At 40.8% G+C, this 22924-nt stretch overlaps 6 protein-coding genes, 2 long non-coding RNA genes and 1 pseudogene across 8 annotated transcripts; 6 read left to right on the top strand and 3 right to left on the bottom strand.

Annotated features, from left to right (window-relative positions):
* Positions 1-999: 999 nt before the first annotated feature.
* LOC124203564 lies at positions 1000-2976 on the top strand (annotated as a pseudogene).
* Positions 2977-5821: 2845 nt separating this feature from the next.
* On the top strand, positions 5822-9452 carry LOC124204045 (LON peptidase N-terminal domain and RING finger protein 3-like). The gene is made up of 7 exons (XM_046601053.1): positions 5822-6907; positions 7036-7154; positions 7261-7386; positions 7457-7766; positions 7837-8165; positions 8228-8761; positions 8834-9452. Exons 1-7 carry the CDS (start codon positions 6052-6054, stop codon positions 8918-8920), a joined length of 2361 nt encoding a protein of 786 aa, XP_046457009.1. The 5' UTR covers positions 5822-6051; the 3' UTR covers positions 8921-9452.
* On the bottom strand, positions 9385-10339 carry LOC124204052. Its single transcript, XM_046601062.1, has 4 exons — positions 10067-10339; positions 9875-10007; positions 9705-9803; positions 9385-9644 (listed from the first exon to the last, which is right to left on the bottom strand). Exons 1-4 carry the CDS (start codon positions 10261-10263, stop codon positions 9453-9455), a joined length of 621 nt encoding a protein of 206 aa, XP_046457018.1. The 5' UTR covers positions 10264-10339; the 3' UTR covers positions 9385-9452.
* A 163-nt stretch (positions 10340-10502) lies between these two features.
* Positions 10503-11520, top strand: LOC124204053 (adenosine 5'-monophosphoramidase HINT1-like). The gene is made up of 4 exons (XM_046601064.1): positions 10503-10650; positions 10712-10978; positions 11045-11117; positions 11176-11520. Exons 1-4 carry the CDS (start codon positions 10576-10578, stop codon positions 11265-11267), a joined length of 507 nt encoding a protein of 168 aa, XP_046457020.1. The 5' UTR covers positions 10503-10575; the 3' UTR covers positions 11268-11520.
* A 65-nt stretch (positions 11521-11585) lies between these two features.
* Positions 11586-13932, top strand: LOC124204047 (F-box/WD repeat-containing protein 1A-like). The gene is made up of 9 exons (XM_046601056.1): positions 11586-11745; positions 11834-11973; positions 12190-12318; positions 12381-12572; positions 12629-12766; positions 12828-12944; positions 13001-13290; positions 13354-13422; positions 13499-13932. Exons 1-9 carry the CDS (start codon positions 11691-11693, stop codon positions 13782-13784), a joined length of 1416 nt encoding a protein of 471 aa, XP_046457012.1. The 5' UTR covers positions 11586-11690; the 3' UTR covers positions 13785-13932.
* A 2-nt stretch (positions 13933-13934) lies between these two features.
* On the bottom strand, positions 13935-15457 carry LOC124204049 (arrestin domain-containing protein 17-like). The gene is made up of 7 exons (XM_046601058.1): positions 15268-15457; positions 15087-15209; positions 14807-15024; positions 14566-14748; positions 14327-14500; positions 14090-14261; positions 13935-14024 (listed from the first exon to the last, which is right to left on the bottom strand). The coding sequence occupies exons 1-7, from the start codon at positions 15380-15382 to the stop codon at positions 13963-13965; spliced, it is 1047 nt and encodes a 348-aa protein (XP_046457014.1). The 5' UTR covers positions 15383-15457; the 3' UTR covers positions 13935-13962.
* LOC124204051 (3-hydroxyanthranilate 3,4-dioxygenase-like) lies at positions 15423-16939 on the top strand. The gene is made up of 5 exons (XM_046601061.1): positions 15423-15792; positions 15856-16018; positions 16082-16188; positions 16253-16607; positions 16671-16939. The coding sequence occupies exons 1-5, from the start codon at positions 15710-15712 to the stop codon at positions 16827-16829; spliced, it is 867 nt and encodes a 288-aa protein (XP_046457017.1). The 5' UTR covers positions 15423-15709; the 3' UTR covers positions 16830-16939.
* A 1014-nt stretch (positions 16940-17953) lies between these two features.
* Positions 17954-19293, top strand: LOC124204054. The gene is made up of 6 exons (XR_006878727.1): positions 17954-18102; positions 18189-18300; positions 18397-18471; positions 18538-18704; positions 18826-18914; positions 18980-19293. It is a non-coding gene; the product is annotated as an uncharacterized LOC124204054 (long non-coding RNA).
* A 329-nt stretch (positions 19294-19622) lies between these two features.
* LOC124205375 lies at positions 19623-22285 on the bottom strand. The gene is made up of 7 exons (XR_006879294.1): positions 22052-22285; positions 21845-21986; positions 21630-21734; positions 21223-21517; positions 21077-21157; positions 20919-21004; positions 19623-20129 (listed from the first exon to the last, which is right to left on the bottom strand). It is a non-coding gene; the product is annotated as an uncharacterized LOC124205375 (long non-coding RNA).
* Positions 22286-22924: the final 639 nt, after the last annotated feature.

The following is a 22924-nucleotide window of genomic DNA, read 5'->3' as shown; positions in this document are numbered from 1 at the left end:
CCGTAGGGATTCTAGTCACAGTCGAACGAGGCTCAGTTTCGACACGCCACCGCTACGATACAAATCGCTATTCAAACGTAAGAAAAAAGGTTGTATTCTTCAACACGAAACGTACGGAAATGTTACGCAAAATGCCTTCACTTTTTATAGACATAGATTGCTCGCAGAAATCTCTTTCAGATAGATGTAATTTCCAGGGGTATCTGTGTTTTTACACAGCGTTTTCCCTGTAAAATCGCAGTCGCCAAAGACGCGCCACTAGCTTTCGATGGCCACCGCTATTCCCGCCAAAGACGCACTAATCTTTATTTTATGCCGCTAGATGCGCCACATTGGGGCTCATTTTCCCGGCTTGAAGCGCGTCAACCCAAGAAGCTAGTTTTCAGGCCTACTACTACTAGAAGTGAGTTCGGTAGTAGTTTTAACGACTGTCCGGCGGCCTTATACATACATGTAGATCCAAAAAAGCGTCCGGTTTGTTTGTTTACGTTTGAACATGGTTTGAATGTTATTAAACTTAAACTTAAAATAAAAAATAACAATAAAATAAAATAAAACAATTAAAATAATAAAATAACAACATATCTTCTAAAGCAAAGTAAGTTTTCCTATGTGTTTTGTTTAAACAAACAAATTGGTTATTTACACATTTTTTGGTATTCCTCAAGTCCATATAGATATGTAGAATTTCAATTTTTTAGTGTGATCTACCACAATTGACAAACATTTCTTACTGAAATATTTCTTTTTCCTTTTTAGATGCCTGGAGAAGTTCAAATGGAAGACGAAGCTGAAACTTTCACATTCCAGGCCAAGATTGCTCAGCTTATGAGCTTGATTATCAACACCTTCTATAGTCGATCTCCAACTCCTCAAATGCCCTAGACAAGATCCGTTATGAATCCCTGACTGACCCAAGCAAGTTGGACAGAGGTAAGGATCTTAAAATCAAGATTGTCCTCAACAAGAATGCTGACTCACTCTCGACATCAACGCATGATGTCCACAAGAGCATCAAACGGTAACGTCACTGTAGGGGAGCGCATGGATCCTTACAGTGACTCGTGGAACAGCTCCAAGTTGGATGATTCGACTACAACGACGTTGAGTAGTGTCAACTCGACGCTGGAGGACTTGGTGAGACTACAACAACAACCCAAATCGGTACAACAAAACTTGAATTCGTGATTATATTAAAATTCTTACAAAAATAAATGTAATTCGCCCTTATAGTTAACTACGGCAACTGATTCGGACATGGAGTCCAAGTTTTCGGCAAAGGTTCTGGTAATGCTGCCCGTCTTCCGCTTCGTGCAGTTGCTGTGTTAGAATCACAATCGAGACCTGCAGAACTTTTTGCGGGCCCAATCCAACAAAAACAGTTACAATTTAGTGTCAGAGACACTCATGTTCATCGACTGCATTTGCGGATCGACGACGGGCGAACTGGGTCTGCTCGGCCTCTACATTAATGAGCACAACGTCACCCTCATCAACCAAACCCTGGAAACATTGACGGAATAGTGCCAAGGACCTTGTCACGAAAACCAAAACTGCATCGCCACTCACGAGTCGAATGGACTGGACATCATCACGGCTCTTCTTCTTACCGACATCAATCCATTAGGTAACAATTTCCTTCATTCCATTTGATTCTAATAATTATTGTATCAATTATTTAGGACAACGGAGAATGGATCTTGTTAGAGTTGAAAAACAACGCCTCCAAGTTGTTGCTGGCCGTCATGGAGAGTCGTGGCGAAAGCGAGAACGCGGAAAGGATCCTGTACAACATGAATCCTCGCCAATTGGTGGACGTTGCCTGCAAAGCCTATCACCAAAAGTTGGTCGGTGGAGAAGAGGCGGCCAGTCCCAAAGAAGTCGGCCACAACATTTACATTTTGTGCCACCAGTTGGCGCAACACAACAAAGAATTGGCCTCCCTGATGAAACCGCCGCCAGTGGACGGAGTCAGTGGTGATGCGGCCCTGCAGTACTACGCCAATCACACGGCGCAAATCGAAATTGTCCGTCACGACCGGACGATGGAGCAGATTGTCTTCCCCATTCCGGAGATGTGCGAGTATTTGACCAACGACACGAAAGTGCGCGTCTTCCACACGACGGAACGCGACGACCAGGGATCGAAAGTGGCCGCCTTCTTCGAAGGAGTCGACGACATGTTTGACGAGATGAAATGGCAGAAGAAATTGCGCGGACAGCCGTTCCTCTTTTGGGTCAGCTCGCACATGTCCATCTGGAGTCAAATCCTCTTCAATTTGGCCGTCATTATCAACCTGATTGTCGCCTTCTTTTACCCGTTTGACACTGACGTACCGGCTCCTGATCCTGGCACTCACCTCTCAGGTCTGCACACCTTTAAACAGTGACTCTCGTTTCCATCTTTTCAACGATCTTTTGCGTTTATTAATTCAGGTCTCATCTGGGCCGTCATGCTCCTATCCGCCGCTGTGGCCATCACGTTACCCACACCGTCGGGTATCAGGACTCTCGTCATGACAGTCATCCTCCGGCTTATTTGCTCAGCCGGCCCTCAACCCACACTGATACTCCTTGGCACCGCCACGGTAGTGTTGAAGGGCGTCCATCTGCTGATCATCATGGGCAATCCCGGGACATTCCAGCGGAGCGTCAGACAAATCTGCACGGACACGGAGATTGTCTACCACGTCATTTACCTCATCTTTTGCTTCCTCGGACTCAGCACCCATCCGTTCTTCTTCTCCGTCCTTTTGTTTGACGTCGTCTACCGCAACACAAACTCAGTTCCTCTCAATTGTTCTTATTTCAGCGTTTTTGCGAACTGAAATGAGGGCATTCATATGATAAAACTAGTCTTATTGTCTTAAAATCATGGCTTTACTTTATTGCGTTGCTCCCTCATTCCTGGCATTGTATAACTACGTGCTATGTGTTGGAATTCAATACAACCAATCGCGGTTTGCTATATAAAAACTGTGTTCGATTTCTCTCCATACCCGTGATTGTGACAGCTATCCAACGACACCGAGTTTCGAATAGAAAAGCTCTACATAGAGCTTAACATTTTGGTCATGAGAAATGTTTTTAGAAAAATTTGACGAATGGAATTGGTTATTCGTGGAGGATAATCCGCTGAGTAGATCCGCGGAGTTGGTTGCATAAATTAGAATGCGACTTAGAATGCTTCGTAAGAAATTCACTAGGCTACTCAACTAAGTTGATCCATAAATCACACTTCGCTAATCTATAAGTGAGTTGAAGAAAATTCTGCCCTCTCTTCATTAGAAAACATAATTTGTTGCCTAGATAGTCCGGCTTTAAAGTTGCATTAAATGGCTTCAATTCCAACATGATAGGGATCCAAATAATACAAGTTGTGAAACTGGTCTAAAGGTAACAAAAAAAAAAAAAAAAATACTTAGGCGTGCTCCTGGATTACAGTTACACCCCAAAATGATGTCTATGCGCCGAGCAATCACCCTACATTGCGCGAAAAAATACTTAACCTATATATATAACCTTACCCCTAACCTCCAAAAATTTATTATGCACATTCCCTCATTTAAGCTAAACCCTAAAAGTCCCGGAGGGAAACTGGCGACGCTAGGCGCGAGGCACAATTCCACCATTTGGCGCAGTTTTGCAAACGCCATCTGTCGGCTAGTTGAGAAACCACTTGGAGATGTCGCGTTTAAAAGCGATACAACAATAAGGAAATGAAGGTCACCAGAAACATAACAAGGTTAATAAAATTGTGAAATTTAGGGGTTTCATCGACATTTAAGCAAATCACACTTGATAATCGTGTCAGACTTTTTTCGCCCTCTGTGCAGATCCTATTTGATGACGCCAGACGAAGGTTCTTCGACCGTCGTTTAGGTCATGGTGAATCTGCCCCTACTCGATGCGACCGGAAATTTGAAACGTAAAACTGACATTCGATAAGTTTCGTGATTACTAAAAACAGACTAAACATACTTGGTGTTAATTGTAGGAGGAAGACAGTGGCATAACAAAGTGTGTTGTGGTGTTGTGAACAAACAAGGAAAAAGTAAGAAGAGTTAAGCCTTTTTGTGTGTTGATGATCAAAGGCTTAAAAGAAACCAGTTGTCTGAGAGCAGTGGGTCTATAGAACTGAACACTTGGCTAGACTTTGTAATCCTGTTAGCTCTCTGTGCAGTGTGCATTGTGCAGGTTATTTGGCTTATTTTGCATAACAAGGTGACAGTGGACACAGCAGACGGAATTGTAATGTTTCGATTCCTCTATCCCACTCTAGGTGAATCTTTGGACGCATTGGGAAAACAGAGCCCCCCCGTCTGCCATTCTCAGACAAACACAAGATGGAAAGGGCTGCAGACAGACGTGCTGCGACCAGAAGAACAAGAGTCAAGAAGGTATTCATTTCAAAAGCCAATCTAATCAGGTTGTCGTTTCTAAACAAAATCCCTTCCAGTGTGGGTAAAGTTCAAACAGTGAAGAAGATTACCCGACGTATAGCTACGTCTATTACGTAATCGTTACATGACGTTCCACTCTGAAAAGTAGCTACGACATTATCTCTCTGGATCCTTGTCGATATAAAACTACTGATAGGATCGGCGTCAAACCGAAACGCGTTTCCCACATGCGTGCGTCGTGTTGTTACGTAAATCAGACTTGGGGCGATTCTCGTTCTGCATCGAATGCCAAAATAGAACTTTCAAGGTTAACTTGTAATAGTCTGTGAATAGCAGAAACACATTCTTTCTGGATTTTTCGCTACACTACCCACTTTTCGTCCGTATAGTAAAAGCGGTTGTACGCCCTCAGTCAACTGTCACATTTTCCATGTTCCCCCACAAAACATCCTCCTAAGTGTTATCGAAAAATTGCGTCTAAAAATAATTTCATTTCCATGTCATTCTGAATGACCAGGGGGATTCATTTGCTATTAGAGGCCGAGCTCCTAGACTACGTCGCAGAAACAACTTGCCAATGTACTTTTCCCTTCCCAAATCTCGAGCTTTCTCTTTCATACCTTTTTTTCTGAGAACGTGGCCCCCAACGGTTATGTAACTAGTCGAACGATCAATAATGGCTCACGTAACTGGAAACAACCAGTCCAACATTTTTTTCCCGCAAGGCAAAAAGAATAATTTTTTTATTTTTATCGTCCAAATTGTAATGCAAATGACGGGCGTTCGAAATTCAGTCACGTAGGCCATTTTTCTACGTCTGATCGTCGCAGTGGCTCTTATTTTATCGCGTTATGTAAATTGTTGATGATTTTTGAGTGTGGTCAAGGGATGGGAATCGCACTGGGGACACGTGCAAGTCTAGTCACGGGTATATGAACGAACGTTTGGACCTGAACGAGAGAAACTTTTTTCATTTTTAGTTCCCCCCTTTCTCCTCTCGAACGAAATGATAACGGATCTCAACCGCCTCGTGTGTTATGTAAACAGGTCCAGAAATCGCACGGGTTGCCGAAAATTCTCCTCGATTGCGTAACCGTTTCTTTTGTGGGGGGGGGGGGACTCGTGTATTGAACGCAGACGAAGAAATTGTCATTTTATTATTGCAAATCAAATTGGGAATTGGCCGACTTCTATTTTTAATTCATTGAAATTGTATCCGAAATATTATTCTAAATTTGTTTGTATTGACAATGAAAAAAGTTGTTTTACGTAACTTCGCCCGGGATCAAATGTGGTGAGCATCGTGAGAACCAATGGCAGCTCGTCTATCAAAGAGTAGGGCATCCAATAGCGGCCAGGCTAACAGATAAAAAGGGCGGAGTTGGACGCCTTCCCCTTTTATATAACCCAAACTCCTTTCTTGTGTGTGTGCAGTTGCCACTTTTGAGCGCATGTCGAATCGCAGCAGCCCAGGCAGTTGTGTGTGTGTGAGTTAAGGAGGGAAAAGTGAGTCAGGACCTTCTCCTCTACTGCCGCAGTTGTGCCTCTCTTTTGTGTGTGTGTCGGTTGAGTTACGTAACATCATTGGGGTGGTTGTACAAATTTGGGCGCCTCTTGCAAAGAAGATTGCAGTTGTGTTCCAACGAACATGTTGACGAGTCGAAGTGGTTCAACTGTCACCGATGTTGACAGCAAACCCACCAACGAATATCACGACGAGAAACCCAGTAAGAAACGTGGCCGATTTGTTTCGCGACTATTCCAGGTGAGCCGCAGCAGCAGCAGTCACGCCAAAAAAATGAGTAGCAGTAGCAGCAACTCCCGGCCGGAATCGACTTCATCGCCTGCGGCCAGTAGCGCCGCCACGACACCTTATTCCCGGTCGACGAGTGAGCAGCAACCCGCGTACAAGCGAGTGCTACGTGATGTGCCAGTTGCCGATTCCGCCGAGATGCAACAACAATCTGAACTCGTCTTCGTGACGTCATCGCCGGCCGATTCCTGGAAGGAAGAAATGGCCAAACTGACGAGATCCATCGCACAGCACAGCAGCAGTGGTGGTGGAATCAATCACGAAGATGAATGGAAAGCGGCTAGAAATTTAGCCTCGTCCGTCATCCGAGCCTGGGTCGTGCGCCCAGGGGCTGGCACCCAATCGACAGTCATCCCTGGACCGGAGAGTTTCGCCGAGAGGAACAAACGCGATTGCCTGTCGTGTCCTAAATGCGGGGGAGTGTTGTACCAGGTGGTGAGCCTCGCGTGCGGCCACAGTTTCTGCCGGAAATGCGCCACGGCCCTGGATCATTGCTACAAATGCAACAGGGCCGATAATCCGGCCGGGCAGCCGGATCAGCTTAAAACCAATGTCACCGTCTCGACCTTGGTGGCCAAGTGGTGGGCAAACGAACTCACAGCCGTCGAGTTACGTAACCTGGGTAATCAGGACTTTAGCAGCCAACAATACGACCAGGCCCTGGACAAATACAATCAAGCTGCTCAATCTGGTAATTCATGACTCGTATTTGCTCAACAGATTTTTCTAGAATTTTTCCAGAAACCTGTTATGTAAAATTTGACTGTTATGTAACAGTTACGTAATAATGATAATTTCTAATTTTGCGTTGATTGACAGCGGCTGGCGACTTTACTTTGCTGAGCAACCGATCGCACTGTTTCTCCAAAATGGGGAAATTTGAAGAAGCGCTCAAAGATGCCGATTTGGTCATCCGGTTGCGACCCAATTGGCCCAAGGTAAGAGAAAATGTAATTATACGTTAAATTGTATTAATTTTAATTAAATCAACCAATTTAGTGTCAATTGAAATGATTTTTTTTTAATTTTTTAAATTTTGTCCAGGGTTACTATCGTCGTGCTGAGGCGCTGAAAGGTCTCGGCCGTCACGAAGACGCTCTCCTTTCCTTGTTGCATTGTGCAGCCATGGAACGGACGTTAATGTCAGACGTCCGGGATGACATCGCAAAGGTAAAACTCGTCAATTCAAATTTATTTGAATAGTTTTTTGGTATTAATTCACTGGAAAATTTGTGTCCAGGCATTGTATGGCATTGTGTCATCAGCTGCCAAACAAAAGACTCTGCGCATGGTCGACCGCACCATGGCCGGCGGAAATACGAGCCGGGCAAGTGACAATGACGACTCTAGTTCATCCAGTTCCGATGGAACTGTCATGGCGGCAGCCGCCAGCCGATGTCTAACATCCGAAACGGAGGAGGAAGACGACAGTGACGTCCTGCGCAATTCACCCGAGCGGATGATGGCCCTATCCATCCACCAACAAGACATCCACCCCAAATTGCACCAACTCATCGACCGCATCCTCTCCGAACTCGAAAGACTTCAAAGTAAAATTTCAACCATTTCCAATTTTAATTTATTATTAAAATTCATTTTTTAAAATTTTGAATTAAACAGAATCGTCTCAAAGTGTTTCCATCCGGATGGTGGATCCGGCCAAAGTTGACATTGTGGATTTCGAGTGCACACTCTGCTGCCGTCTTATGTGGCAGCCGGTGACGACCCCGTGCGGTCACTCGTTTTGCCGGACGTGCCTCGATCGATGCATGGACCACAAGGCGGCCTGCCCACTCTGTCAGACTTCGTTGGAGACCTACCTGGCCGAGCGTAAGCAGTGCTTAACCGAATTCCTTGACTACGCCATGGCAACGTACCTGCCGAACGAATATGCGGAACGATCACGCCTTCACGACGAAGAGATGAAGGAGCTCGCTTCCTCCCACAATGTAAAATTGACAATCAAAACATTTTGAATCGTTTGAATTTGACATTTGTGATAATTTATTAGATTCCGATTTTCATCTGCACCATGGCGTATCCGACAGTCAAATGTCCTTTGCACGTGTTTGAGCCTCGCTATCGGCTCATGATCCGACGGTCTATGGAGTCGGGTTCCAGGCAGTTTGGCATGTGCTCCTACGTCCAGGATCAGCCGCAAGGATTCGCTGAATTCGGCACAATGTTGGAAGTCAACGACGTTGAATTCTTCCCGGACGGGAGATCGGTCGTAGAAACGGTCGGCGGCCGTCGCTTCCGCGTCCTCAGACGGGGTGTCCTCGACGGCTACTGCACGGCCACTGTCGAGTATTTAATGGATCAGCCCGTCGATCCGTCCAGAGTCGAGACGGTCAAAGCTTTACACGACCGTGTCCGTCAAGAAGCTCAAAATTGGATCAGTTCAGCTCCAGCCAATCTCCGACAGCGGATACTGGGCCATTTTGGAGTCATGCCCGATGTCGAACCCGATTGGATCACCCTTCCTAATGGGCCGGCTTGGCTCTGGTGGCTCATGGCCATCCTACCACTCAACCCTAAAGCTCAGGTGAAATCAAATCAAATCAAATTGATAAAAACGTCGTTTTTAATATTTGGTTCAATTTTGATGGAACAACAGGTGGCGACATTGTCGATGACTCAAATTGAAAAAAGGTTAGAGGCCATCCAGCGAGGTGTGGCTTACGTCCGGCAACGGACCTTGTGACTACTACCCAATTATTTACTGTCAAACTTCAATCATCATCCAATCCTGGTCTGGTTCTGTGTTATTTTGGTAGTAGTTGCTGCCTATTATTTTACTACCATTTCGTCATCGATGGGTCCAAATTGACTCGGGAGAATTAATAACAAAAGCAAAATGAAACTTATTCGATCGGGAGTTGGCAAAATGAAAGAGAAAAGAGCGTTTGATTTATTATTATTAAAATATTATATAATCCTGGCATTCCCTCGTAAATTATATTCTAGATAGAATTAATGGACCGATGGAATTATATACAAAAAAGTTCGCAATTTGGCAAAGTGTTTGGCTAGTCTTTTCCCTCCCCTTATTTGCATTGATGACTAACAAAATTGAACACATTCATAAGCTGTTACTAATTGGGAATGAGACTATCTTTGTATGCATCCATTTTGAACACACTGAAACAAAAGAATTCAACTATTACATCAACTATATCAACTTTGGGTTGGTTTATTTTCCTCTAGCTGTAAAATACACAACATTTTTCGTTGGATCATTTCCAAGGTTGGATCCATTCAAGTCGTAATTGTTTCTTGAGGGTTTCACGGTCCATATGCTCTGGTCTGTCTGTAAAGTTGACTTGCGTGGCCACCTGCAAAGCATCAGACTTTAATTTGGGGATGAAAACAAGCTGACCATTCTGTTGCAGCCTGGCACCTGCTGTGTCACCATCTTCGGGAAGACCCTGAAAAGAAACAGTCAACAGACTCTTACATTTCTCATTGTATCTTGGAAGTGATTTTACCTGAGGAAATGTAATTGGTGTGACTCTGATCAAGTGCTTAACTTTCCACAGCATAGCACACATGGAGGGAGTGTTGGCAACAATAACAGGGTTTGAATGCTGTTTGAAAGAACTTTTTACTTTAACACATCTTTAATATAAAGAGGCATTGATTAAAAAATGTTTCTCACCTTAACTGTCATTGGTAAACCGATCTTTGTCATGACATCCTTTTCCCAGTATGGCCTGCCCTTTAAGCCTTTCACACGCTCAATCATCAGAGCTTCCGATGGTTTATATGGAGGATCCTGCTGTCCAGGAAACCTGTTGTTTGTTAAACATTAGGAAATGGCTGTTTTTAAGTAAACGAGAACATTACACACCTTGGGTAGAACGAAAAACCGATAAACTTTTGGCCGCCGTCTTCACTAACACCAATTTGGTTGTTCCGCAGTTTCCTCGTAGAATCTACCGCTGTTGTTGTTGGTGGATTAGATTTCACCACACTAACAGATGCTGCACTGCTACTTCTTGACGATAAGAAACGGCAACTTGCAACTGCAATTCTGAGGGACAACATTATGTCACGTTATTTGATGAAAACGTGATTTCTCCAAAAATCACATAAAACAAAGATTTTTTCACGCAATCGTCTGCTATTCTTGTCACCCATCTAGCATTGCCAATTTTTCGGCCAAATTTTATTTTTTTATGATATAAGTCATATAACTATTGAAAAATGAATTTCTATTTTTTTAAATCAGAAATTTAAATTAATATTGAAGAAATTTTGTTGATTTGGATTTTTTATGTGCACCTAAAAAGGTAAACACCAGCAGACGACCAAGCAGTGACAACTGATAAGAGGTGAAGAGGACAACTAAAAAGGAAAATGTTACGAAGTTTTTCAAGTTTTTTAAAGCATCCATCATTTAGGCTATCGTTGAAAAACCAAAGTTTGACAGCAGTAATAAAGAACAGCTTTGATAATTATGAATCCATCTAATTTTTATTTCTCCCTTATCTAGCAAGTTGGATGCGCAATTCAACATTCCAGTCTCCGATATTGCCACAATGAAGTAGACTTAGCTAAAAGGGCAGCCAATAATCCGGCTTTGACAACTCCAACAATATTTAGTAAGATCATTGATGGTTCCATCCCCGCCAAGATTATTTACAGAGATGACAAGTGCCTGGCATTTCATGATGTCAGCCCACAAGCTCCAGTGCATTTCCTAGTCATCCCCATCAAACCAATCACAATGTTGGAAAAGGCAGAAGTTGAAGATCAAGAGGTCTTAATCATTTTTCTGTTTCCAATTAAAGCTGTGTTTGTATAGTCTTCTTCGTTACTCTCACAGCTTTTAGGACACCTTATGTTGGTTGCCAAGAAAGTAGCAGCCAATCTAAAACTGGAAAAAGGCTACAGATTAGGTAGTTTTAATTAATAAGGTTACTCTTAGAAATATTCTCACTTTTGTTGTCATCACAGTTGTCAACAATGGACAAGAAGGTTGTCAATCTGTTTACCATCTTCATCTGCACATTTTGGGAGGCAGACAGATGAATTGGCCTCCAGGATGAGAAAAAATTAATTCCCTTGTTATATAGCTCAGTTATCATTTCAAGTTTACAGGTGTTTCCGCACCTTAACATCCGCCAACTTGGATTTTCCAAAGAGTACATGCCTGATTAATAAATGAATATTAGATTATTAACCCATAATAGAAATTGCACATTGTTAAGTCACAATCTTTAAAGTTCTACAGTGGTCTGTGGTTCAGCAATCAAAAGTTTAAAACCATTTAAAAAAAGGAAATAAAAAAGTAAAAATTTACCGTCGACCGCTGTATTCCTCACGTCGTAAGTGGCAACGCTGTTAGAGTAGCAGACGAGCATTCTTTAAAAGTAGAATTGTGTTTACCCGTAAACGTGGGTTTTTTTACTAGTCTTTTATTTGTTAGACATAATTTATATGCAACAGCATAGTTTTTAATTGAATGGAGAATGACGAAAGAGATCCAATCAAGATATCAGTCTGATATCGTAAGTGCTCTTTCAAGTAAGTTCAATAGTTTTGTCATCACGTTATTCACGTACATATTTTTTTAAGTTTGAAGCTGCAATCTGACCGTGTTCGTTTCTTTTAGAACGTTTGATGAACGATGTGGTCGAAGAAATCTTTAACTACTTGGATTATGAAAGTCTAAAGAATTCTGAAGCAGTATCTTCGCTCTGGTATAACAATATACTCTACGGGAAAACATGGAAAAAACTGCTGGAAAGAAATGTAATGTCATTACAAATTTAAAAATTGTGTTTAAGTAAAAAAGTTATAGCGATAGCCAACATAAAAATACAGCTTGTCATGACTGTAAAATATTCTGAGGAATTCACATGATTTTCTTAAACATTCTTGGTCGTTGGCCATTAAATGTTTTGAAAATCCAGAGACTTGAATGAATTGCCAACTGTTTTAAAACTCTTTGTTTGATTAATATTGCAGTTAAAGCTGTCAGAAGAATGGAAAGAGATGCTAGAGGTCCTTACAATGAAATGGTCTCTGGATTCCAATGTGCCAAAAGATTACATGCATTGCCGCGCTCTTTGTCAACAAGTAGGAAATTCCGTCTCGGTAACTACAACTTGTCAAAATTCCATGTAAAAATTGTAAGCTAATGAAATACTCTTTTTTAGAAACTACGACAAAATTGGCTGAAAGGTCAGCATTCCAAATACGAGTTTCCAAATTTCAGTCAGCCTGAAATCGAAAGCATTTTTTGGATTCGTGGAAGCCTCAACTTTGAAATGAATAAACATTGGATTGGCAGGGGACAACGCGATGGTAGCATCATAATTTGGAATCGATGGACCTGGGAAACTAAAGCTGTAGGCATCTTTACGAAAATGGTTTTAAAATTTGACTTTAATTGGATTTTTAAAAGTTATTCGAGCCATTGCTGCTGACCAATCGCCTTCTTGGATGCAACACTGTTCGCTGTTTACAATTTAATGATCATGTCGTCGTTGCGTCATATTTTGGCGGATCTATCTGTATATGGGACACACACACCACTGAACTGGTAATTTAATGGAGAATCGTTTGCTGATTTAATTTCTAACATTTTCGCCTTTCCATAATAGCTCCATGTACTCGACGAGATGGATCTAGCCAATTACGATTCCCACTATATTCCTATAAATGGCTTGAGTCTCGGCGGTTCACCTGGAAATTATTGGTTACTTTCTTGTTTATCATCGGTAATTCCATCAATTCAATTTACTTTAAGCCGTTTAATGACCGAATTTCTTGACAGCCAACAGAACAAGATTTTGTCACTCTTCGACTGATCACGAATCCTTCAGACGAAATCCCAATAGTCCATCGTATCGTATTAGATCAAAAATTGCGAGTTCTTCGTCTGTTGGTTAACGAAAGAAACGTACTGCTCCTTTTGAGCGACACGGAGACCAAAAATGATCAGATTCAAATAAGAGCCACTTCATCTATGGAAATCCTCAAAACCATCCAAATTCCATATTCAGAAATGGGCGTGTTTGATTGCAGAAACGGACTCATTCTCTCTGGTTCACGCTACGAAATCCAGTAAGAAATCTAATTGTTGAACATAATAATTCATCTTTAAATTCGTTCTGTTTATTTCCTTAGACTTTGGGACTTGGAAACTGGAACTTGCCTGCGAAGTGTTAGCAGCAGTAATTCAATCGTCTTTGTGAAGTATGAAGACCTTAATAGCCCTAACTAAAATGTAACTAAAATTAACTTGATTATTCCCGTATTATTTTGCACGCAGGATCATCTCGGACAAGTATTGGGTGAGTTGCAACTCATCCGGTAAAGTGGAAGTTTGGAACTTGAGAGCAGCCCTCGATCCCACCCACATGGATTCGTTGTTGCTCTACCGATTAACTGCCACCGATTTGAATTTCCCGCTCATCTGTCCGGTCGTTCGTGCGGATGAATATCAGATTGCCTTGATCCCTTGTCGAGCCAAGGATTATTCCGGATTGCACATTTTAGATTTTCTCCAATTGGATCATAAGGATGTCGACGACACAGGTTTTATTAGTGATCAATGACAAAGGCTACTTTTTACCTTACAAGTGATACGTTACCTGATTCCTCTGACTGCATTTTTTGTTATCTATTACAATTGTGATTTTTAACGTCCCACGACTGATTGTAAACATGCTTTTATTGCAAAATTACAATTTTACTAATGTAAAATCACACCATTTAATTATTTTAAACAGAAACTCATTTGGCCGCCGGCTTCAGGGGAACTGCAGCTTGAACACTTTCTTCGTAAGTGGGAGGAGCTAAAGGGGTAAGCCAAAATTAATAAAAATGATAACGAATCGAAACATTTCCAGGAGAAACTTACGTGCAGACGCATTTGTAGTCCAGTCGTCTCCTGGAACTACCCAGGGATTGAAACCAATTCGGGGAGGATTCGATGATGAATTAGGAGCTTGAGAGTAAAGTGGGACAGTACCAATCAGCAAATCGAGTGTGACAGTCAAGTTAATTGAAAGTGCACCAGGATCGACGATGTACTGTTCACGAACAATTTTAGGTTATACAAATTATTCAGTTTAGTATTTAACTGTTTTGAGATCACCTGGATTTGGTAGGACACGTCAATAATCCCGCAAAATGGTAGGGTAGATGGAGGAAGTTGAGGAACAAGGAATTGCGCCTCCATAATGTCAGCCTCAGTAAAACGTTCATGGCTGTAGACTTGTAGGACTTTGGTGTCTGAATTCGTTTCCCCCGCGGCAATGAACTTGGTAATCTGACAAAAATTAAGACAAATTTTAATTAAAATGTACGAATAGTTTTTTTAACCTAAGGGCGTACCTGGATAAATTGCGCTTTAGAACCTCTAAGGGATATTCCACTTTCATTATCTGTGTCTGCTTTCAATAAGATCGTCTCTCCCGGAGTGTATCCAGCACGTTCGATCTTTGCATGCGCTGTAATGGGATTAGAGGTGCAACAAAAACATCCAAGTCTTTTTGATTTCATCTTTTTGACCGGTAGCTAGAGACAGAGGAAATGTTACTTATACTTTTGATCCAAATGTCAATGTTTTTCATACCACAGCCGCTGGCAACGTATTGAGATCGACGATGGAACCGACGATGAGACTAGTCTGGCATGCGTAGTCGCGTTTGAGCCACGGACGTTGAGCGACAGAACGGATAGTGTAGCGAATATGCCCAAAAGATCCTTCGAACGATGGGGGAATTTGTGTTGGTAGAACAAAAGTGAATGGATATTGATGACGACCGACGCTCAGCTCGATAACCTGGTTGCCTATATTTAATAAGACGTGAATAATACAATTCAACTTGTCAACAAATGACCAAATGTTTTACCAGGATTGTAGAGGCAGAACTTGAAATCGAAATACTGTTCATTTGAGCAGCGAAATTCCGTGTTCTTGTCATTTTTCACGGGAATACGAACCTCTGCCAAGCCGCTGCATTCGATTTGAATTCCTACCGACATTTTTCATTCGACAAAATGTTGACACAAATTTTGTAACAATTAATTTACCTTTCAGACTTTCGACTTTGCTGTTGGTAACGTGCACAGTTCCATTCACCGATTGTCCTGGATAGAAAATTCCATTGCGATTCTCAATCACGATTTCAAAACGTCCGAACCCCATGACTGCTAATGACTTACTCAGTCGAATTTCTATGGTTATAAGTCGACGTCGACGTTACAACGTTTGCCAATCGACAAATTATCTTATTTTTCATTAGAAATTTCAAATACCCGCGCATTTTGAAGGTGTCCGTACATGGATGAAGCAAAAAGTCCTTGGGCTATTGTTCCGTTATACATTTTTCTCATCTTAACCTTGACGATGTTTATGGAGAAAAACCTTTTCAGGGCCGCCGTTTCTGCCAAGGGAAAATTTTGTTTTTGGAAAAGCGTCTTAGTCGTTTCTTAGCACACAGCCGGGCAGAGTGTGTGCAGTAAGTTGTTCAAAATGAGCATTCAATTGTGCAACATTAATCAATGGATTGAAGACAACAAAGCTTCTTTCTTACCACCTGTTTGCAACAAACTCATGTGAGTAAATCAAAGTATTTTTACAAATCATCTTTTTATTGACTGTCAAATTTTATTTAATAGGCATGAGAAACAGTTGAAAGTCTTCTTTGTCGGAGGGCCCAATCAGCGTAAAGATTTCCATATTGAAGAAGGTGAAGAGTTATTCTACATGAAAAAGGGTTCGATGGAGTTGATTGTTCAGGAACAAGGAGCTTTCAAAACGGTTGCCATTCAAGAAGGGCAAGTAAGTGAAATTATTTCATATGTTTTCTATTTTTCTGTTAATGTATTTGTAATTTTTTGTAAGGTATTTTTACTTCCGGGAAAGATTCCGCATTCGCCTCAGAGGAAAGATGACACGATCGGGTTGGTAGTCGAGAGAGAAAGAGCGAAACAAGAATTGGATTGCCTCAGGTAAAATCTGTAATCAAAATATTTCTCTAGAAGGATTAATATTTTTAAGTGAATATTATTGTAGGTATTTTGTAAACGATTCGACCGAGTCGCTGTTTGAGAGGTGGTTTTATTGCGACGATCTTGGAGTTCAACTTGTTCCAGTCATCAAAGAGTTTTTCGCCTCGGAGCAATGCAAAACAGGACGTCCTGTACCGGGAACGATTCCGGAGAATCCTCATTTTCATCCAGATGGCCAACTCCAATTGGAAAATCCTTTCAACTTGAAAGAGTGGCTCCAATCTTATGGCACTGAAATCCACCAAAATGGCAAGAAGAATTTGTTTGATGGCGCCAAATACAAATCGGACGTCATTATTTATGGCAAAGGAGTCGATGAGTTTAAAGCGATTCAACATGAAATTTGGTTGTGGCAATTGGTAAATTATCGTAAAATTGATTTTTAATTCATTCTCTAATGAAATTTTACGTCATTTCAACAGGAAGGTGAATCCGTTGTGAAATTAAACGGACAAGACATTACCCTCAAATCCGACGATAGTCTTTTGATTCCGGCTGGAGAAGAGTACCAATTGATGCGTGATGCCGATTCGTGTTTCCTTATGTCAGTAGCCATGCCCACGCCAAATGGAAATATTTAATGCCAAACAACCAACACAGTCAGTATATTGAAAGGTAGTTTTTTTAGTAGGGACTAACTATATACTAAATGTATTAGTAAAGCAATAAATATCAAATGCATTTCATTAAACAATGGATTTGTTTTATGGTTTAAATATGGCCTTAAATATGCGTTTGAATTGCAGCAGTGTATGGCATTGTGGTTATCAGCCTCGCCTTATGAGGAGATTGTCATTGGTTCAAGCCCATTAAATTCCACATCTTGTAAGTTTATGAATTTGGGTCTCATAGTACAAAGGGCGTACTCTACTATGTGTACCTCCTCCCCATATATGAGAAATATTAATTTCAACCAATTACTTAAATACTGAATTCATTACCTAATGTGAAAGAAGAAAACTGATTGGTTGAACATTTTAGTTCACGATTTTTCTCAATTTGGCAATTCGTTCTTAAATAAAACCGACCCCGTCCTGCTAATATCAATTAGCAACCCGATCTATTGAAAGTTTTTGTTTTTTTACAAGCAATGAGACGCAGTGTTAATGTGAGTGTTGACTTTGGTTTTAATATTCGAAATTCAAAGACCAAGTATGGTATTGGTGCTGTTGCAGCACAGGTAATTTAAAACTAAACCTTAATGAAAAGGATCGTAATTCGTATTTTAGATTTAATAGGTACATGGCAACCGTAGAACTCCACCGACAATAGAACATAGAACTCCAATATTTTAAATAATTTTTAAAAATGTCTTTGTATGCGACAGTAGAACTCCAACGACAGTACAACTCCAAAGACATAAGAACTCCTTTTTTAAATATGATTAAGAATACTCGACAATAGAAATCCAGTGCCCGACAGTAGAACTCCAATAATTTTTTAGTTATTTTCATGTCCAACAATAGAACTCCAATGATTTTTAAATTACATTTCTCTCGGTCAATCATTTGTCTTATTTGCCGGTCTTGCCGAATGAATCGGATGTATATCAGATCAGGAACATGGCGTTGTACGGGCAGGTCCAGTGAGTCAACTTTAATCATAACATTGACCCACCGCTGCATCACCTTTTTTAAGAATCAGTCCGCCAGACTAATTGATCAATCGTGATCCGGCGTAATTGGCTTACGCGGGACTCGGAATAGCACACATGATTAAATTACGGGACTTTTCCGAGTTTCAGAGGTGTCCAATAGATGGCACGCGTCTTCATTTTTCATGTGATGGCGGATTGTGATGGCGGGTTGTCAAAAATTTTCCTATTTTTCCACGAAAACTACCGATAATTCATAGGTAAATTCAAGTTTATTTATGTGCAAATTGTTGGCGATTGATTTATGGTGTATGTGCATTGAATCAGCTTTCATATTTCTCATCAGTCATAACCTGTAGGAAGGAATGCGAAAGAAAACAATGGCCTACATGAAATCCACCATCAACTCTTTCATAAAAAATCGTCATTCTGCTGAATGCATCATCCAATTAATACAGGTAAAAACTAATAGAAGCTTAGTCACAATTTCTTAATACTTCTTCACACATTTAGTTAATGTTCATCAAATTATTGGTAATTTCTATTGATCTTAGTAACCCAGCGGCCAGCGTGGACATACATTGTTTTTTCCGAACATGTTTTTCAACAAATAAAGCATTGACAGACAAGTATTATTCTTTTTTCAGAAAGTTTAAACTTTTATTTGATGTCATGAATTGTATTTTCTATCACAGGAAAAGCTATGGAAAACATAATGTAGGACATGAGTAATCTTCAGACAGCTACTTAGAAGAAGTCACGTGAAAAGATGCAGGGCAGGGCACTTACCAACATATGTTCTAAACTGCTGCTGCTGCCTACAGCCACGGGCAGGAAAATTGCTCTCTTTCTTCAGACAACTGTAAGTTGTATTTTTTTTGTCATAACAGCTGTAGTTTCTGACAGTATTATAGATTTTTATGTTGAAAAATTTAATTAAAGTCTAAAATAACTAAATGAATAATTTGTATGTTCTGTCATAGGAAAGGCTGCTGCAGTCATCTAGTCTTCGTCCTCCCTCGACTCATTTCGTCTTCTGGATAGCTTAGTAAAGCTGACTGGTGTTATCAATGTAACTTCATTTGTCATACGGTGAATGTAAATTTGGTTATTAATTTGTGTTTCTCCTTGAGTTAGCCATTTAGATAACGACCTAGAGGATGCGGCCTACAGACTGTGAACATCAGATGGGATCAGACGTCAGCATCTTTACGAAATGGTGGTGACGTGACTCCACGGGTGACATCAAACATGTTCTACGTGGATCATCATTTATTGTTGTTGGTAATATGTTTTCGTTAGTTAACTCGTTGGCTGCCACGTCTTTGTTCCCCCATGTTAGCTCTGTAGCACGGGCCGCGCTGTTCGGTCTCGTGGTTTATATGCCGCGGGGTCGGACAGTCGCACCAGCCCCAGATTTGGCCGAAAGGCCCCGTTAGGCAATGCACCATAGGGACTTCCCCCTTGTCGACACGGTGATGGATTCTAGAGGTTGTGCATTCCATCTTCTCCTGTCACCGTGTCAGCCCGGACTTGTCAGCAATGGCAAGTCCCACTTGGTCATGGATCCTTCAGACATGGCGCGTAGAGAAGTAGAGAGCAACCTACGGGTTGTATGGCGTGGCAGCCAACGGGTTAATTGTGTGTGTGTATGTTATGTTGTATGTGTGTTATAACGTGGTGGAATTGTGGGTGGAGGTGGGACAAATAAAACATAATTCCATATATCATTTTATAATAGTTTATTAATTTTACAATATTAGTTATAATATCATGGGTCACTGATATCCTGATAACATTGAATAACTTCTGTCGTATTTACACTTTGCCTTTTTCTTCCCCTTCATCTATACCAATAAAAATAAGAAGATACTAACAGTCACACCCTCCCAGGTTTGTTAAGTTTCATCAATTATTCAATTTAAGGTAATTATTCAATTTAAGGTAAGAGTCAAAATTCACGCAAAAAGTAAATATTACATTACCAAAATGAATTTAGCTGCAAAGTATCATGTGCACATGATCTATCCCCAATAAATTTTAACTCAAAGTTTATCTTCACCAAAAAATTCTTTCATTGTGCAAATTTTTTACTATTCTGTCAATGAACTTTCCCTTATCCCATGAAGAATTTCCCTTGTCCTTTCTACTTCACTTACTTCCATAGTAAACAACATTTTCTAGAAATTTAGCTTATTAAACTGACATTGGAAAAAAATCTTTCAAAGCAATCTCGTTTTCTTGTCCGGCTTCACCACTGGTACTCCACACCATTCCAGTCAAGAACCTTAATAAAGTAAATAGAATAAAAGAAACTTGTTATTTCCAGGTAAAATGAACAATACAATTTGAAGACACTTGATTTTACTATTAATGAGAACTAATAAACAATTAAAAGAATGTTTCTCATCCTTCACTCAAACTAGTTTACCCATTTTTACAACTATTCAATTTACCAAAAGAGAGAAGGTAAAGTTGTCACAATAAGCTGAAGAAAATGGTGACGATGGATTTTTTAAAATATTAGCTGTTTACGATATCGCAAAATACTGAACTCTAAAAATCGGGATTTATACTCAAGGGAGTCTCATTTCCCAACGAGAAACGCAAAGCAAAATCAAAGCAGAGAACGGAGATCGTTTACAAGTTTTCAAAAATTTCTCTACTTCTTTGAAACTGTCAGCGTAGACACAAGTTCTCTTGTTGTGTCTCTGGTACTTGATAACTGCATGAACGAGGAAGCGCAAATCAGATGGGTATGTTGATTAAATGATATGACTTTCACGAACGTGACTACTGGACAAACAAGCCTAGATATTTTTACGAGGTAGGCTTCTCCTTCAATCTACTGGCCAAAAAATAAACTAATCCGAGACAAGGACTAAGGAGGAATCTAATAAGTGGAAAAGACAACTTTCTTCAAGGCAGCTTTCGCTTAAGAAACTGCATGCAACAGGAGCTTGTCGAATTGGCGAAGGCAATTGCAGTACTAAGATCAGCAAGGCACGTTTGCGCAGAATTTCCTTCTTAAGCAACTCAAATCGATTATTCAAAACACCCTGACTGATGACGTTACCTTAGCTCATCGAGCGGCCACGGCATTCCAATGTTGATAATTGTGTAGGACAACGACGCGCCAGGAGGTTCAATAACTCAAGGGATCTGGATGAAAATGTCCTCCATTCAATAAATTGTGGGGAGCTTGTAAAACATAATCGGGAATATCAGATTTACCTGCTTGTCAGTGCCAGCAGTTGTAGTTACAGCGAGTGTCGAAACAACGACAGCAGAAGAGGAGAAGCCGTAACAATTTCCCTAAAAATGTGAAAACAAATTCTTAAAATTAAAACAAGAAATGATGTAGAATACATTCTTCTTACATAAAAATCGGAGTGACGATGGTGGTAGCAACCTCCACCGTGGAAGACGGTGGAATATGCAGTTGCGCCAAACATTAAGGTCCGAACAACGAAGGTAATTAATGTTCAGGTTTGTTGTTGCCCTCTGGTTGATTGACAAGAACCAGCATCTAAGCCGCAAGAGGTTTTGAATGGTAGCTAGATGAGGGTAAGAGAGTCACCTTGCAGGATCTGCACATGATATTATGTGCCTTTCGGTGTCAAAATCTACTGCATCAATGGTTGATGTTGAGGTTGGTGAATTGCCCGTCTTGGACTAGATAAGAACATGTTGACCATTGAAGCTGACGTTTTCCAGCCGTTGATTGCTAAGCCAGCATTGCAGTGTAGGTAACAGCCGACAGAAAAATTGGACTCGTACGTCGTACCCTGTCCAACGACAGTTTCGGTTTTTCTTTCGTCGCTGGCTGCAGCAGGTTGGGTTGTGGCATCGTGGGATGGATGGGTGATTTATTTTCAATATGGTTTTCGATCTGTGAAAAAGACATCAGTAGAGTGATGCACACGAGAATCACAAACTTCTACTAAGAATAAATTTAATGAACTCTCAAACTATAGTCACAAGAGTCATTTGTAAAATTACCTCAAGTGTGAGTGACGATTTGAAAGTCCAGCTATGAATCTGCATTCCTTGACATCAAACAAGAAACAAAAGAAGCTTGCAGACAACTAGCATCAACTTCACCGACGGTGAGACAAAATTCTTCTACTTTGTGTTTCTGCATCTATACAATTCAATAATATGTTCATTACCTATGGATTCAGAATGAGATTAAATTGTTTCTATTACCTGGTGCTTCAGTAGTAAATTGGACATGATAAGTTGTTGAATCATCTCCTCTTCAGAGTCTATCAATTCTTTATCTAGGGAGTACTGGGCTGTTTCAAAGATTTAGAAAACTGCTTTGTTTCAACCACGTGTTGGGGGATGGACACTCATGGATATCACAGATCCTACGATTGGGCAGAATCGAAAAACATGATACAAAAGAAAACTTGCCTTAATCGTACGTAATTGGTAAATACTCACTACAACTTTTCAATGGATGAAACTTCAATTTAACACTATATTGAGTTGGCATTAACCTTTCATTTTCAATGGACCATTGTAACCGTCTAATACGTATCAGGAATCAGGATGTAGGACTCACACAGTTCTTGCTGATCGAACAACAGAGAAATGACTAATGCATCATTAGGCCGCCAGAGTCGCTGGTATACCAGCAGTTCTGGTGCATCGTCAGACCAGTAGAGGCGCTGCGACACAACGGCTGCGATTTTCTGAAATTCAAATCACATCAAATTCAAATGCAATTGTCTAAAGCGCTTAGTTTCTTCTAGTGTCGTTGTCGTGGTCGTTCTTTTTCAATTTCCGATAGACTGGAACCTTATTACTAGCTGTTGTGGCGGCCACGACGCCAGAATTAGTTGGAAAAGACGAGACATTCTTTCAATGAGGTCTAGCTTATAGGGATATCTAAGCCGTCGAGTTATTCTTGAGGATGCAATGGAACCTTTAACCGTTTAACGTGTGCTTAGTCGTGACGTCAGGATAGATACTTCAATTCGTATGTGGTAGGACGAGGATGGTCTGTTTGTTGCTTTTTTAGAAAATGCATAAACAAGCTGTTCAAGCATAACACTTTTTAAAAGGTTAAAATAG

Source organism: Daphnia pulex, chromosome 10 (genome assembly GCF_021134715.1).
Source record: "Daphnia pulex isolate KAP4 chromosome 10, ASM2113471v1".
NCBI lineage: Eukaryota > Metazoa > Arthropoda > Branchiopoda > Diplostraca > Daphniidae > Daphnia > Daphnia pulex.
Note: the sequence above shows the minus strand (reverse complement) of the source record. Positions and strands in the feature narration are given on the sequence as shown.

Bases quoted from the DNA above. Each gene is read 5' to 3' on its own strand.
- LOC124204053 (XM_046601064.1), top strand. From the start codon at position 10,576: ATGTTACGAAGTTTTTCAAGTTTTTTAAAGCATCCATCATTTAGGCTA. The intron at 10,651-10,711 runs GTAATAAAGAAC...TCCCTTATCTAG, and splicing joins AAAACCAAAGTTTGACAGCA to CAAGTTGGATGCGCAATTCA. The intron at 11,118-11,175 runs GTAGTTTTAATT...TTGTCATCACAG, and splicing joins GGAAAAAGGCTACAGATTAG to TTGTCAACAATGGACAAGAA.
- LOC124204045 (XM_046601053.1), top strand. From the start codon at position 6,052: ATGTTGACGAGTCGAAGTGGTTCAACTGTCACCGATGTTGACAGCAAA. The intron at 7,387-7,456 runs GTAAAACTCGTC...ATTTGTGTCCAG, and splicing joins TCCGGGATGACATCGCAAAG to GCATTGTATGGCATTGTGTC. The intron at 8,762-8,833 runs GTGAAATCAAAT...ATGGAACAACAG, and splicing joins CACTCAACCCTAAAGCTCAG to GTGGCGACATTGTCGATGAC.
- LOC124204051 (XM_046601061.1), top strand. From the start codon at position 15,710: ATGAGCATTCAATTGTGCAACATTAATCAATGGATTGAAGACAACAAA. The intron at 15,793-15,855 runs GTGAGTAAATCA...TTTATTTAATAG, and splicing joins CCTGTTTGCAACAAACTCAT to GCATGAGAAACAGTTGAAAG. The intron at 16,608-16,670 runs GTAAATTATCGT...TCATTTCAACAG, and splicing joins AAATTTGGTTGTGGCAATTG to GAAGGTGAATCCGTTGTGAA.
- LOC124204049 (XM_046601058.1), bottom strand. From the start codon at position 15,382: ATGGGGTTCGGACGTTTTGAAATCGTGATTGAGAATCGCAATGGAATT. The intron at 15,210-15,267 runs GTAAATTAATTG...AAATGTCGGTAG, and splicing joins CAAAGTCGAAAGTCTGAAAG to GAATTCAAATCGAATGCAGC. The intron at 14,501-14,565 runs GTACGCCCTTAG...AATTTTTGTCAG, and splicing joins CTAAAGCGCAATTTATCCAG to ATTACCAAGTTCATTGCCGC.
- LOC124204047 (XM_046601056.1), top strand. From the start codon at position 11,691: ATGACGAAAGAGATCCAATCAAGATATCAGTCTGATATCGTAAGTGCT. The intron at 12,319-12,380 runs GTAACTACAACT...ACTCTTTTTTAG, and splicing joins AAGTAGGAAATTCCGTCTCG to AAACTACGACAAAATTGGCT. The intron at 13,423-13,498 runs GTATGAAGACCT...TTTTGCACGCAG, and splicing joins AATTCAATCGTCTTTGTGAA to GATCATCTCGGACAAGTATT.
- LOC124204052 (XM_046601062.1), bottom strand. From the start codon at position 10,263: ATGTTGTCCCTCAGAATTGCAGTTGCAAGTTGCCGTTTCTTATCGTCA. The intron at 9,804-9,874 runs GTGAGAAACATT...TCTTTCAAACAG, and splicing joins GTTTACCAATGACAGTTAAG to CATTCAAACCCTGTTATTGT. The intron at 9,645-9,704 runs GTAAAATCACTT...GTTTCTTTTCAG, and splicing joins CACCAATTACATTTCCTCAG to GGTCTTCCCGAAGATGGTGA.